The sequence below is a fragment of the Ctenocephalides felis genome, unplaced genomic scaffold (assembly GCF_003426905.1).
Source record: "Ctenocephalides felis isolate EL2017-DRISC unplaced genomic scaffold, ASM342690v1 CF-g0.4_SCAFFOLD_00845, whole genome shotgun sequence".
NCBI classification, from domain to species: Eukaryota; Metazoa; Arthropoda; class Insecta; order Siphonaptera; family Pulicidae; genus Ctenocephalides; species Ctenocephalides felis.
Window position 1 is genome coordinate 92,521,138 of NW_020536999.1, and position 16,748 is coordinate 92,537,885.

At 28.2% G+C, this 16,748-nt stretch overlaps 1 protein-coding gene across 1 annotated transcript; it reads right to left on the reverse strand.

Annotated features, from left to right (window-relative positions):
* Positions 1-3,728: 3,728 nt before the first annotated feature.
* On the reverse strand, positions 3,729-10,592 carry LOC113363031. The gene is made up of 9 exons (XM_026605522.1): positions 10,487-10,592; positions 6,823-7,117; positions 6,430-6,510; positions 6,068-6,327; positions 5,846-5,947; positions 5,674-5,773; positions 5,477-5,618; positions 5,301-5,412; positions 3,729-5,027 (listed from the first exon to the last, which is right to left on the reverse strand). The coding sequence occupies exons 2-9, from the start codon at positions 7,115-7,117 to the stop codon at positions 3,807-3,809; spliced, it is 2,313 nt and encodes a 770-aa protein (XP_026461307.1). The 5' UTR covers positions 10,487-10,592; the 3' UTR covers positions 3,729-3,806.
* Positions 10,593-16,748: the final 6,156 nt, after the last annotated feature.

Here is a 16,748-nt window from a genome sequence, read left to right on the forward strand (position 1 = left end):
TAAGTTTTCCATACTTTTAGAGTCTCTGTTTGACCCTTCTTCAGTAGATAAAAGACAAATTATTACTATTGTTATTAATTACTATATATTTATTACTAATTACTGTATAGTTTGTAAATTTTTTTACTGAAGAAGAGTCAAGTTGGGACTCCTAATATTTTTTTTAATAAAATTACTCTAAAGTGCATAAAAAACATTTTTTAAATTATTAAAATTTTAGGAATTTTGCCGAAAGAAATCAATGAATAAACTATTTATTCAATTATATTAATAAATTGAATACTTACTTCTATTTATTGGTTCCAACCCGCTATTCTATGCCACATTTATTAATAATTTATTTAAAAAATAATAACAAACACTTTCAAAATATAATTTCTTGCTGATAAATTTATCTATAATTAATAAACATAACTATTTTTATTAAATTAAACGTTATTTGTTTTATGATAAATAAAAATTTCCACTTGTTAATACTTTAACCACTATTGTTTACAAATTTATTTGTAGTCCTTTGCATACTTGATGCACTTTTTTTTAAATTTTCAATAATAACTATTGAGTATATTGTAATTAATGATTTTATTATTTATTTCTATATAAATTTATTATTTATTCCTATATAAATTTATTATCTATTTTATTAGTTTAAAATGATTTTGTACATTTGTGCTGCGGGCACAAATGTCAAAAATGTACCTGGTACATTTCTGCGCATGCTTCTTGGGCTGGGGGAGAAAATCTTTATATATGTGTATATATAAATATATAGAAATCTCCAAAAATCTCATTTCTATTATTTGGTCGATACATCACCTTGTTTTTATGGTACTTCACCTTGTATTTATTGTTATTCAACCTGTTTTCATTAATTGGCGTCAGTTAGGGTTGCAACTTGCCAATAGCCTTAAGGGTTCTTTTGGCATGTGACATATCGTTGAATAGAGTTTAAAAAGTGCAATACGAATACAATATTTGTATTTTATTTAAAACTAGCTGAACTTTTTAAATTTTTAATAATTGTTAGACAGGTAAACAGTCAGACAGGTAAACATATGAATAATTAAACAGGTAGATGGATAAATTTGATAACAAATGAACAGGTAGACAGGGCAGGTAAATTGGTAGATAGGTAATAAATAAATAGTTAAACAGGTAGATAGATATATATGACAACAAATGAGCAGGTAGACTGGTAAATTGGGAGATAGGTAAACTGAAATATAGACGAATATGTAGACAGCTAAATTGGTAAATAGGTAAAATGGTGGATTGATAAACAGGTTGATAGGCAAATTGGTAGATATGTAAATTGATGGACAGGTGAATTGGCGGACAGGTAAATTGTTGGATGGGTAAATTGTTGGACAGGTAAATTAGTGGACAGGTAAATTAGTAGACAGGTAAATTAGTGGACAGGTAAATTAGTAGACAGGTAAATTGTTATCCTGGTAAATGGTTGGGCCGGTAAACTGTAGGAGAGGTAAATTTTTGGTCAGGTAAATTGCTGGACAGGTAAATTGTAGGACAGGTAAATGGTTGTACAGGTAAATGGTTGTACAGGTAAATTGTTGTACAGGTAAATTGTTGAACAGGTAAATTGTTGGACAAGTAAATTGTTGCACAGGTAAATTGTTGGACAGGTAAATTGTTGGACAGGTAAATTGTTGGACAGGTAAATTCTTAGACTGGCAAATTGTTGGACTGGTAAATTGTTGGACTGGTAAATTGTTGGACTGGTAAATTGTTGGACTGGTAAATTGTTGGACAGGTAAATTGTAGGACAGGTCAATGGTTGTACAGGTAAATTGTTGGACAGGAAAATTGTCGGACGGGTAAATTGTCGGACAGGTAAATTAGATAGGTAGAGAGGTAGACAGATAATCATATAGACAGGTAGACTGTAAGACAAGAAAACTAGTAGACTAGATGTAACATGTAACAAATATGCTATTTGGTTCAAATTTTTAGTAACAAATAAAATCAAACCAGGTTTTTAAATTCGTAAAATAAATATATTATAATTATATATGTATATATGTATGATTATAATATATAATATATTACTTAACTAAAGTATCTTTTGACTTGAGAAAAAACAGCCCTGAGTATAATATAAAATGTATAATTATATGTCCAGTAGAACCCTGTTAAGACGATCAGGTTTAATACGCTCTCTGCACCTTGAAACTTATTGTTCTTATACCACGTGACACGTTTTTTTGCTTAAGACGTGTTTTTCGTATGGTCCCTGAGAAATGGTCTTAATGGGGTTTTACTGTATACTAATTTTACTTAAAGAAAACAATTTAGCACAATATAAAACCTCAATACAAAATTTCTAAAAAAACATAAATTTTATTTGTTCAATTACTATATTATTATATATTAATTTATTTTCATCAGATGTACTAAAATGTTGTTTATGTAATATTCTTGCCAGCACGTCCTGAAGAGCTTGTGAAAATCGAGTTTATTTTTCAAATTCTACTAGTATCAGTATGTCCTGAAGAGCTTATAAAAACACGTCTTTTTTAAAATAAATTTCACAATAGTACATCTGACAATATAATTTAGTCTTCTTAAGGCGAGTCTTTGTTTCCAAAAAAAATTAACCAGCAATTTTTTTCTTGGTCCTAGGCTTGATTTGGGCCTGAAAAAAATAAAAAAAATATTTTAAATTTATTTTATTATTATTAGAAAAATATAATTAGTGAAAAATTCGTTTTTAGTGTATGTTAGTTTTTGGAGAACCTTTGCAAAGTGAAAATATATTTAAAACAAAGTCGGAAATTTGGACATTTTGGGTACGGAACCCTAAAACATAATACCTTCTATTAATTAACAAAAAAAAATATTTTTGGTTAAACAAAAACTACACAACTTTGCATGGTTCTACTAAAAGTTTGATATCCCCTACGAAGTTTTACTTCAAATATAAAACATTACGCGTTGCAATAATTAAAAAAAAATCTACAAAAGTTGTTATATTTTCCAAGAAAATAATCAATTATCAAACTACTGTATATTTGTTTTTCTTTGAAGTAAACCTTCATGAGGCAACATCATCTTCACTTGTTTTCAAAAATTGGGTGACAAGTTAATGGCTAAAAGCTAACGATTAATTTTTTAGGCGATTTAGGCAGGTTGTCGATTATTTCTCATGATGATTTCAGGTGATTTTGATGACTGGTGATGATAAAGCCACAACACAACGCTAATCTCACATACTTTCTGAAGACTTTTGGATGTCCAATGATTTTTGGATGACAAAATTTTGGTCATTCATTTTAATTCCAACCAATTGGAAAAATTTGTTTTCCCAATTGTTTTTTTTGTTTAGAGTAGATCCTAGAGAATCATCTAGGATCTCACTTCCAGAATTCAGGATCACGTGTTTAGACATCCAAAGACTTTTGGTTCGTTGAAGATTTCTGAGAAAATCCTTCAACTTTGGTGTGTCTTTGGTTTGCTGTTGATTTCTTCTGAAAGTGTTATAGATGCCTTAATTTCTTTTGTCTGATGTAGATTCCCGAAAATCATTTGGGATATTATGAAAGCGTCCAAAATTTAAGCACGTATTAGGATTTTTAACACCAGGTGTTGCCTTAAACACAATTTCAATTTGGAAATCGACACTACTTATTGTATGCATAAAACTCTATATTTTTTCGCGAAATTTTAGTATCAGAGCGTGACATATTATCTAATTTTTGGTTACCAGCCTCTTTGGTTTTTAACAATTATCTTCCAAATCATCGAAAAATTACTAAAATGTTGCTTCTAAATTACACAATCATCATTTTTCAGACATCTGTTTCAAATACACTGGATGTTGTGGATTTGGCGTCAGAGTCTGTAATTTTCACTATTTTATCATCATCTTGGCTCCTTAAACTCGTTTGGGATGATCCAGAGTTTGATACATTGTCTTTGTTATCCTTGGGTGTTCCTAAAAATGATGTTAATTTGCCTTTGAGTTTAGATAATCCAGATTGTTTCTTCTGTTTTTCTTCTGGAAAAGGTGATGGACTTTTATTCCTAATTTCTGTGTTTTTTATAGAACTTGTTGAAGTTTTAGAAGATTCTCCAAAATCTTGGTTTTTGGTTTGACTAGATTTAACATCATCAAGAGAATTTTTAGGAGATTGTGGTCTTTCTAATGCATCATCAATTGTATGTGATGTATCAGCATTAATTTCTACTAATTTTTGACTTTCGAGAAGTTTTTCTTTATTTGGTGGCTCAGGAGCTTTTTTCTTACCAATGACATGCACTTTCTTATTTACTGATTCCTTATTTACCTTATTGTTTTCATTCGAAGTGCTTGGCAAATTGGATTTCTCATCAACTGAAATTTTTATAGAAATATTTCCAGAAACTACATTTTCAGCATTGTAAGAATCTTCTATCTCCGATGTATCATAATACGTTTCTTCATCAGAATCTAAATTTCTGATAAAATTTTCCGGGATTTTGCATGTTTGTGGTTTTGATGTATTTTGTATATCAACTGCTAATTTTTTTGGTATATCGAGGTTGATTTTCTTGTCAAATGCTTTGTCGAACATAATTACGTCAACGGAATCGTCAGAATCGTTTTTGGTGTCTGTGGAAAGTTTATATATGCTTCCACTAGATTTGATATCAATTTCTTTGGTTGTTGTCTTTGTTGGTTTAAATTTTGACCAATTTGGATCTGATATTGGTGGTTTTGAACTAAAAGTTTTACCAGTATTCAAAACATCCTGTTCACCTGCTGGCATTTCTTTAACCTCAACTTTTTCTTGATCTCTCGATGTCTCGCAACTATTTTGCAACTCCACTGCGTCTAAATCACACTCAACTTTATCAAACATCTTGTTATTTTTAACATCTGGACATATCTCATCAATTTCCAAAACATCCTCCAAGTTCGTCACATCTGTTATAGTAACATTTTTGTAAAAATAAGATTTGCAATCAATTTTATTACCAGAGGAAGGCTGGTACGGGACCTTGTCTTGGTCTTCGTAATATTCCAGATCCTTTAAACAGAAATTTCGAGTTAATTCATCCTGGAGGATTAAAAAGATGGAAAACACAGACTATTTATTACCAATCGTATCGCGGAAATGATGTTGTTAGCACTAATTTTGGGTGTATAATATTTTTTACGACATTAGGTTAATCAGTTAATTGACTATTTGTGGCGATGACTTCTAAAACAATGATCTAAATAGTCTGCGTCTAATCAGAATTTCATATATAACCACAAATCTATTGCTTTCAATGACAATCTGTGGTTTAATTTTTATTACCTCGGGTATTATCGAATTGGCAGTCAGGTCATTGTTGCCGCGTTTTGGATATGTCCTGGGTTCCGTACTAGCAGAACTGGAATATCCTGAACTTTCTTCTGATGCTTTGCGACTGCGGAAGATAAACTTTTAGTACAATTTTTTTATCAGACATTATAGATATGGTTATGTTATACCTAATTTTTGGAGTTGTCTTCTCTCTGCTATAGTTGTCCTCAGAATAACTCAACGGTCTTTGTCTTGAAATATCGCTTTTTCTTCTCAGTATGGAAGACGAGATATTTGCTCGTTTGGCATCAGACCATTCCTCAGTTTCATCTAAAGATAATAGATATTAGAGAAGGAAAAGAAATATGAAAATGAGTCTATTTACCAATATAGTCTTCATCTGAACCACTTCGCAGACTAGGAGCCTCTGGAATGTCACTCAGACTATGGGTTTTTCTCAATTGGTGCATCAAGTTTCCGCTACTCTAAAATTTAGATAAAAAATTGAATATTTTGAACATGTGTTTAGGCTGTTTTGTAATTGGATTTTCTTTTACCTTGATGGCTGTATTCAAAAGAGCATTTGTAGCTTTTGAACCAAGTTGTAAGACTGCTCTGTAGCCCTTGTCACGAGCTACTGATAAAGCTTCATCGATCTCCTGAAATTAAAAAACGATTTTAGATCCTTTTGTTGTTGCAAACGTTTGAAGCTTAATTTTAAACATTTTTGTTTCGGTGATCATTGATATTGATCGAATATAATATATTTCAACTTCTACCTGTTCTCGTCTCGCCAAAGCAGGATGCAAAAACTTCTTATATAGCATAGAACTTCCTTTAGTGGCCGGAGAGAGTAGCCACAAAATCAACAAAATCTTGACTTCATAATAAAATGGCAACCAGGTCAGACAGAGATCTGCCATTTGTTCTATGGCACTGAAGGTTGCCAAAACTATCCAGTACATCATCCATTTTACATATTCCCGTACATTTTTGCTCCTAACTGCTTTGTAGGAGGCGTAAGCAGGATATAGACCTCCTGAAGGGATAAAGAACTTATTAGATAGTTTAATGTACTTAAATAATTTAGCAGAAATAGTGAAAAGGTGTAAAAATCGTTTCTTCTGTATATTTTTCTCACCTATACAATGCCTGTATGCAGGATAGATCAGAGTCTGGACTAAAGTTTTTGGTCCAAAAAGCGTCAGCATTAATGTTGCGACTGAAAAAGTAACCAAAAAATTTTTTTTAAATAACAATAATAGTATAAATAAACATCTGAGGACGTTCAGAATGTCTGCTTTGGCAAGGAATAGTAGAATTGATGGTATCAAAAATTATTCGAGGAAGTAACATGGACAAAACCAGTAGGTACCAGATCAAGTTTTACAGTTGGAACCTTCCTAATTCTCAAATAGAGGTTAATGGATTCTGATCTCCTTAACCAGAATTGTGGTAGATTTCTGAAGTCTTCACATTAAAAGATTTTTTCCTTAATACATATAATCTTTACCCTGGTCTTTTATTCCCTTACCTGCAATTCCTCCAACGTTGGCAGGCGGCAGAGGCATCCTCGACAAAATATCCATAAGGACGCCCAACTTCTTCAAGATCAGCAACCAGGAATTCTGCTGCATATGATTGATATTTTCATCATGTTCTTCTAAAATATATCTTTTCTTCATCAATTTTGTTGGAATCATTGGAGATCTTTCTTCAAAATCCATCAGTCGATTGGAATCTTCATCTATTGATGATGATAGACTGAAGGATGAGTCTTGGTGCTGGTAGATCAACTTTTGACGAGGTTTTGGATTAGTTTGAGGCATCTAGAAGAGGAAATTAAGTGGTAATAGTTAGTTTGGTAAAAAATAGTAAAGTTGACGGATTCTGAAACAAAAGTTATGGAATTGTAGCAAATTTCGAGAGATGGCGCTATTATTTTTTGGGTGTAAAGTTGTAATTCGGTTATATTATATGCCTACTATGATAACAAATACTAAAATCGATGCGTTTTCTTTTAATATATAAAAAATTTCCTCGGTTTTGCCATAAAGGCTAATACAAGATAATAACAATTTAGTACAATTAATACATAATAATTTTATATGGATAGATTTAAAATGTCTTTTTTGAAGAGCTCGTAAGGCCATACCAGTAAAGTTAGGATCTTGTAATTTATAAATATTGTACATCAATATGTCTACTATGATAACAAATACTAAAATTGATAAGTTTATTATCAATATTACAAGGTATAAACAATTTAATGCAACAAACATCCAAAACTATACTATAATAATATACAGATTTTTGATTTTAAAATGTTATTTTTCAAAAGCTCGTAAGATCATACCAATAAACATAGGATGTTGTAGGATGGTATTAAAGAGTTTGAGTATGTTATTCTTTAATATGTCTACTATGATAACAAATACTAAAACTGATAAGCTTTCTCTCAATATTACAAGATATAAACAATTTAATGCAACAATTACCTAAAACTATTCTATAATAGTATACAGATTTTTTATTTGAAATGTTATTTTTGAAGAGCTCGTACGATCATACCAGTGAACTCAGGATGTTGCAATTTGGGTATGGTATACCTTAATATGTCTACTATGATAACAAGTACTAAAATTGATAAGTATTTTCCCAATATTACAAAATATTAACAATTTAATAGTGAAAATTGTAATTCTAAATTTTTGATTTTAAAATGTTATTTTGAACTTTTCATAAGGTCATATGGTAGGATATTGTAATTAGTGTATATTATCCTTTATTATGTCTATTATGATAACAAATACTAAACTAGATAAGTTTTTTCTCAATTTTACAAGATATAAACAATTTCTTGCAACAATTACCTAAACTTATAGTATAATAGTATACAAATATTTTATTTTAAAATGTTATTTTTGAAGAGCTCGTAAGGTCATGTAGTAGGATATTGTAATTTGTGTATGTTATTCTTTAATATGTCTACTATGATAATAAATACTAAAATTGATAAGTTTTTTCGCGATATAATAAAATATTAACAATTTAATGCAACAATTACCGAAAATTCTAATCCTAATTTTTTTATTTTAAAATGTTATTTTGAATACCTCGTAAGGTCATGTGGTAGGATAGTGTAATTTGTTTTTAATAAGTTTTTTTCCTCAATATTTCGAAATATTAACAATTTAATGTAACAATTACCGAAAATGATTCTAATACAAATTTTTTATTTTAAAATGTTATTTTTGAAGAGCTCGTAGGACGTGTATATTATACTTTAATATGTCTACTATGAAAACAAATACTAAAATTGATAAAAAAAATCCAATATTACAAATTATTAACAATTTAATGCAACAATTACCGAAAATGCTAATTCTAAATTTTTGGTTTCAAAATGTTATTTTGACTACTCGTAAGGGCATGTGGTAGGATATTGTAATTTGTGTACATTATCCTTTATTATGTCTATTATGAAAAGAAATACTAAAATTGATATATTTTCTTTTAATATTAATAAGATATTGTTATAAGTTTGATTTTGTATTGTAATTTTTGAAGAGCTCGTAAGGTCACACCAATAATTAATAAATTTGGCACAAAATGTATAAATATATATATATATATATATATATATATATATATAATTATATATAAATTAGAAACTGAATTATTATATTTAATAATGCAAAAAAACGAAAGAATGACAAATAGTTGACCTCGCGTTTAGAAAATTATATACATTTATTTATACATATAGAGCAAACTAATTGTGTTTGGTCACTGAAACGTAAAAAATACATACAGATATATATATATATATATAGAAATGTATATATATATATATATATATATATATATATATAGAAATGTATATATATATAATTATATTAGCGGTTCTTTTGTTTAAACAAAAATTAGTCACAACCGTTTCATCTACAAAGTAATCCGAAACGAAAAACTTTAAATAATTTGAGAATTCACTTTAATTTGTAATTTATTAGTATTAGAAAATATATGTTTAATGTATTAATATTTATTAATATTACAACTTTTATCAATATAAATTTTTAATTAGTACAAATATTACAATTAGTAATTAGTTAAATTTCTAAATTGTAACAACAAACTATTATGGAGTTGAATATCTAAGTTCTGTGTTATTATTAAATTTAGATATATTTAAAATCGAAAATTTATTGATTTTAGTCTTTGTTGTCATAGTAGACATAACAACATCCTAACTCTATTTTTGCAAAAAGAGAAAATGGCACATTTCTAACTTCATAATTAATTTATAACCAAAAAAAATAGTACCTTTGATCAGGTTCATTTTCGAGTTTTTGTCGATTTTTGACTATAAAACATAAGAGTATTAAAATGAAACTTTCTGGACTTTATTTCTTGCTATTTTATATATATTTAGATTTTTACAAAAATAGTAAAATAACTCTATTTCTACTGGTATGGCCTTACGAGCTCTTCAAAAATCACATTTGAAAACAAGCTACCTATAGGAGAATAATTCTAGGTATTTGCTGCATTAATTTTGTTTATAGAAAGAAACATATCGAATTTAGTATTTATTGTTATAGTAGATATATTAAAGTATGCATTACCTATCATAATTTGAGCCAATTTTTTTAAGGAGATGTTTAAAATATTTTATAACATATAAATGAGCAAAAAATATTTTAACAAGCAAATCATCACATAGTTTGAGTTCTTTTAAACAAACGCAAATTATTAGTAATAATTATACAATGCCAATAATGCATATATATATATATATAATTATATATAATTTAACATATATATATATATATAATTTAATTTTGTACAAATTTGCCTCAAACATCATTGACATCAATCGAATAGTTGAAGATTTATAAACGATAAATCTAAAAATGCACTCTAGCAAACTTAAATAGATCATTGAACTTCTACAGCTTGTTTAAAGAGTTGCTCTAGGGTCTTCTAATGTTCCACAATATTATAAACAATTTAATTTTGAACAAATTTGTCAAATACATCATTTACTATAAATAAACTGTTTAAAAAATACAGCAGATTTAATGAAAAAACATACTGAATTACATATATAAATAGTGCAGTTGGATAGATTAAATCTAATGAATTAATTTATTATAATTAAATAATTTAGCATTAAATCTTATTAACAATCTTACCTTAATTGTTTAAATAAATAAAAATCCAATCAAATATACACTACAATCATATGATTCGAGAAAAACACTGTGATCTTGATGTCTTCCTTTACTTTCGTCGACATTTTGTTTACATCACTTAAAAATTGAAAACAAATTGAATAAATAAATACTTTTACACATGAATTTAGATATTTAAAGCTTTAATTTTAATTTAATTATTGTTGTGTGTTTTTTATGTTTTTAAATATTTTAAATCGTGTTCATGTTTTTAAAGACAAAGACATGGATGCAAGTGATGAATATATTTCTCGTACGAGAACTCTGATTCTAATTTTAGGTACTAAAATACAAGTCCTAAATTTTATTTATAAATGCAGGCCAACGGCATATATACATACGTACACACACATGTATAAATACATACATGTATACATACACACGTACATATTTAAATAAATACCCTGAATTTTTATTAAAATACTTACATACATTTTCGTAAACATTTCATACATAATTTAACACACATTTATACAATCAAATACACACTTTATACGCGTATATACACACATTTTAACGCCTAATTTTATACACCACACTCATTAATATACTTGGACACACTTTTACACACTTATGCACTCTTTTACACACTTATGCACTCTTACTCACTCTTACACTTTTTCACTTATACACTTTTACTCACACTTATACACTCTTTTTCACACTTATGCACTCTTTTACACACTTATGCACTCTTTTACGCACTTATGCACTCTTTTACACACTTATGCACTCTTTTACACACTTATGCACTCTTTTACACACTTATGCAATCTTTTACACACTTATGCAATCTTTTACACACTTATGCACTCTTTTACACACTTATGCACTCTTTTACACACTTATGCACTCTTTTACACACTTATGCAATCTTTTACACACTTATGCACTCTTTTACACACTTATGCACTCTTTTACACACTTATGCACTCTTTTACACACTTATGCCCTCTTTTACACACTTTTACTCGCGTAAACACACTTATACACTCCTACTCACACTTATGGAAGCTTTTACACATAATTTTACACCTATAAACGTTACATACTCATTTAAATACGGTTATATATTATTTAATTTAAACATATTTTACACACTTTTTAACGATTTTAAATAGTTATACCATACTTATAGACTTTTTACACATTTCATACACATTTACACAATTTAAACATATTTTATATACTCATACACTTTTATATACATTCATTTACACTTATTAATATTTATAGGTAATTAATAAATATATAATTATGTGTAATTGAGTAAGTCTATACATAATATAATTCGTAATAACAATGTGTATACTTATTTATCTTCCGGACTAAAAGTGAGACAATCCAGATATCCAGATCTATCGTCTATAAATAAATTTTAAATTAAAAGAAATTTCATATAAAATACTGAAGATTTAATTTGTGCAATAATCCAGAATGTCTATTTTATTAGTCAATTTTTCCGATTGAATTATTTTAGAAAGTTAAAAGTGTTAAATAATAATTGAAAAAATATGTAATCGTTGAATGAAGGTTTGATTACGTTTGTGAGATTGCTTTTTTGAAATTTATAATAAATATTTAAAATTATAGAATTATATACACTTACATATATTTGTACACATTTATATACATTTTTACATTTTTTATATATATTTACATTTTTTTAAATTTATTTTTTAACACATATCTATATTAATAACAAACTTACTTACACACACATATTTTTTATTACTTACACATATTTATAGACATACATACATACTTTTCAGCACTTATACACACTTACATACATTTATACACATTTATACACATTTATACACATCTATGCATATCTATGCACATTTATACATATTTCTACACATTTCTACACATTTTTATACATTTATACACATTTATACTCATTTCTACACATTTCTACACATTTATACACATTTATACAAATCTATACACATATATACTATACACATTTATACACAATTATACATATTTATACACATCTATGCACGTTTCTACACGTTTATACACATTTATACACAATTATACACAATTATACACAACTATACACAATTATACACATTTATACACATTTATACACAATTATACACAATTTTACACATTTACACAAATGTATACGCACTTGAATACATTCACACCCCTTGCATACATTCATACACACTTGTACACATTTATACACACTTATGCACACTTAAACACATTTATACAAAATTACACACATTGTACTCATACACACTTGTACATATTCATACACACTTATGCATACTTACACATTTGTACAAAATTACACACACATTGTATACATACACACTTGTACATACATATTCATACACACAATTTACACACATATTCATACACACTACATATACACATTTGTACATACGTGAGCACATTTACACACAATCACATGCACCTACATATATTGGTGCACACTTGCACACAATTACACACAATTTTGCACACATACACATATTTGTACACACTTATGCATACTTATACACATTTTATTCACACTTATACAAACTTACACCCTAGAATCACCTTATTAATTAATTATTTATATTTACACTAATTTACCTATATACATTTGTGCACACTTGCACACAATTACACACAATTTTACACACTTATTTGTACACACTTACACATACTTATACACACTTATACAAACTTACACCTACATACTTAAAAAATTCTAGTCACCTTATTAATTATTTTCTTATATTTACACTAGTTTTATATAATTTAGATCAATCTTTTTAATACTATTTTTATAACACAAGTCATCAGTCTTTTCACTACAAAAAACTCAATATTTTTTGGCAAAGTTAACAAATCACATATTCTTTAAACTACCTATTAATTTGTTATTAATAATTTATTGTTAATATTTAAAAAAAAACAAAAAACTAAAAAAATGTACATCTTGATTCGAGATCTATTCGAAGACTGTGCGACACACGTTCGGAACATATGATTCGCGAAATAGTTATATTAGGAACCAGGGGAGGAGAACAATTGAGAAAATAAAAAAAAAATAATAAAAAAATATAGGAAGTGCTAGAAAGATTTGTGCACTAAGGGTTTAGTATGAAATAAAAGCTTGTCCTTTACTTCGACACATTTACACACACCAATAAATTTTTTTTAACAAAATAATTTCATTCATATACATACTTTGATACTTTTAAACACATTTTTATACAAACATGCACATTTATATATGTACAAACACATGCACAAACATTTGTAAATAATCAAACACATTTGTACATATTTAAATACATTTTTATAATATTTATTTATTTTTATTTATTTATTTATTTATTTATTCATAAGCAAGTATTATACACATTTACAAAGTATCAAACACATTTCTTCACATTCATGTGCATTTTTATACAAATGTGCACATTTCCACACTTTCAAACACATTTTTGCACACTTACACATCTTTAAACACATTTTTATGAAATTATACACATTTACACACTTACATAGATATTGGTATACATTTGTACACATTTATATATATATTTACACATTTTTATATATATTTAAATACATTTTTATGATATTATACACATTTACATATTATCAAACACATTTTTTTTGGATTTACACACATTTTTATACAAATGTATACGTTTTTACATTTTCAAACAAATTTTTTCACACTTATACATATTTAAACACACTTTTCACAAAAGTAAACACACTTTTTATAAAAGTACACACATTTACACACTTATAAACGCGTTAATATACATTTGTACACATTTTTATACACATTTACACATTTTTATACGAATATGCTCATTTATACAATTTTAAACATATTTATATACTTTTATAGAAACTAGGTGAAGATTACATGAATACACACACACACATATATATATACACACACATATATATATATATATATATATATATATATATATATATATATATAAATCTTTTGACCATCAATTGTCATTACATATATGGTGTGATCATGAAGATTTAACTGTCACTTTCGCCCACTCTAATAATTATATTTAAATATATAAATATACATATAAATGCATATATATATATATATATATAAATGTATGTATATATATATACATTATAAATTAGTATTGTTCGTGAAATAATTTATTCACCGAAGGTCTAATGAATTCAAATATAAATCATCGACCTAATGTTGTTCCAATTTCTTTTATCATTTTATAATTTCAATTTTGTAATACATACTATTACTATTTAAAATAAACTGAACTGTAATAACAATTCGAATCATTATTTTTGTTTAATAATTACAAAACGCGTTGCTAGTTATATGTAGGTTACGCGGACATCGGAAGTGCTTACTGTTGGATTTTGTAAATAGGTTGTAAACAATAAATTAGTATATAAGAGTTAGACGAAAGTTAGACAGGCAGTCAAACCTGGAGTAAGACTCGGAGACAGACATAGAGTTAGTCAGACATAGTATTCAGTAAAATGTAGTCTTTGCTGATATGATAACCAACAGGTTATCAACAAATATTAATTGTAAAATAGTGAATAATAAAAGTATCATTCAAAGTAAGAAGTGTGTTTACAAATTACTATCAATCGCTGTTCGTACTAAAGGCCTTTCACACTACCAGTGGACTCTGGAGAGTCCACATCACAAATATAATATTTCAACAACTATTCAATTGTTCACCGCTCGGGTCCAGCCTATCATTACAATTCCTGGTTGTACTGGTGATCCAGAACATACCTCCCAATATACACTACCACAGCCAGGACAATTCATGGTGGCTTAGCGGTTTTTTCCCTCGTAGCGCTGAAGAATTTTCTGACGGAGATATCGAGTTCAAAGCTGCCACAACTCGACAAACCGAACGATCATTCGCAGCACAAACTAAGGGATGGTGGCGCCTACCGAAAAACTTTAGAACGAACGCGAGACTACGACTAACTTGGACATAACTATCTCATCGGATTCAAGTAAGCAAATCAAAATTTAATCATATCTCAAGATGGAACCCATTTTTGAAGAAGCTAGAAAAGGTAAAGAAAATAGTATAGAAATAAATAAATTTAGAATTCAATTAGCAATTAGCACTATACCCGAATTCAATGGCAATTCAGATGACCTTTATAGATTTTTAAGTACTGTAGACTCAATTTTAGATGACGTGGATTTTGAGACCTACAAATTTATATCAAAAATTGTTATTTGTAAATTATGTGGAACAGCTTTTGATTGCATTAGACGGGCTGATTATCAGTTATGGAATAATGTCAAACCTATTTTAATTAAACGTTTTAAAGATAGAAGGTCCATCGCTGAGTTACATCACGAGCTAGCAACAACAACAAGAGAAAATGGGGAATCGATTGAGAAGTTTGCAGAGAAACTTGAGAGTTTGCTTACGTTAATAAACAACGAATGCTATTTCACACAAAATGAAATAGCGTATCCATCATATTGTGACTTGGCTTTGGCAGTTTTTGTTAAAGGCCTACCATTGGACTTGAAAATTATAGTTAAAGCAGCCAAACCGGAAAATTTGAAGGATGCTATGCATATCGCTGAAAAGGAAGAAAAATATTTAAACATCAGATCTGATAAAAAATACAACCCATTCGTCACTTGCAGATACTGCAAGAAAAGGGGACACCACATTAACCAATGTCGAAAACTTACAAATAGGAAAAGAGAGGACAAACTTAGAATCTACAATGGTGGAAGTGACGATAGAATGGACTACGAAAGTAATAAGGATCTGAAATATACAAAAACATATGATGATACATACAAGGCATTCATAACAACTAAGGAAGAATCTGAAGAATCCGAAGAATCCGAAGAACAAGAAGAATACAAAGAAGAAAGTTTGACTCACAACACCAAAATAGAAGAGTTGACGACAATCGCTGCAAATTCATACGAAGAAGAAAAGGATCTATATGTGGCCGAAGATATGGAACAAACCATACGTGCAAATTCATACGAAGAAGAAAAGGATCTATATGTGGCAAAAGATATGGAACAAACCATACGAACAAATTCATACGAAGAAGAAAAGGATCTGAACATATATGTGGCACTAGATATGGAACAAACCCAAGATGAGGTTTGCGATATGAAAAAAAAATAATGATAAACAAGAAGAAATAAGAATACTTAATGATGAAGGGCCAGAATATATGAAAACTATTCCCA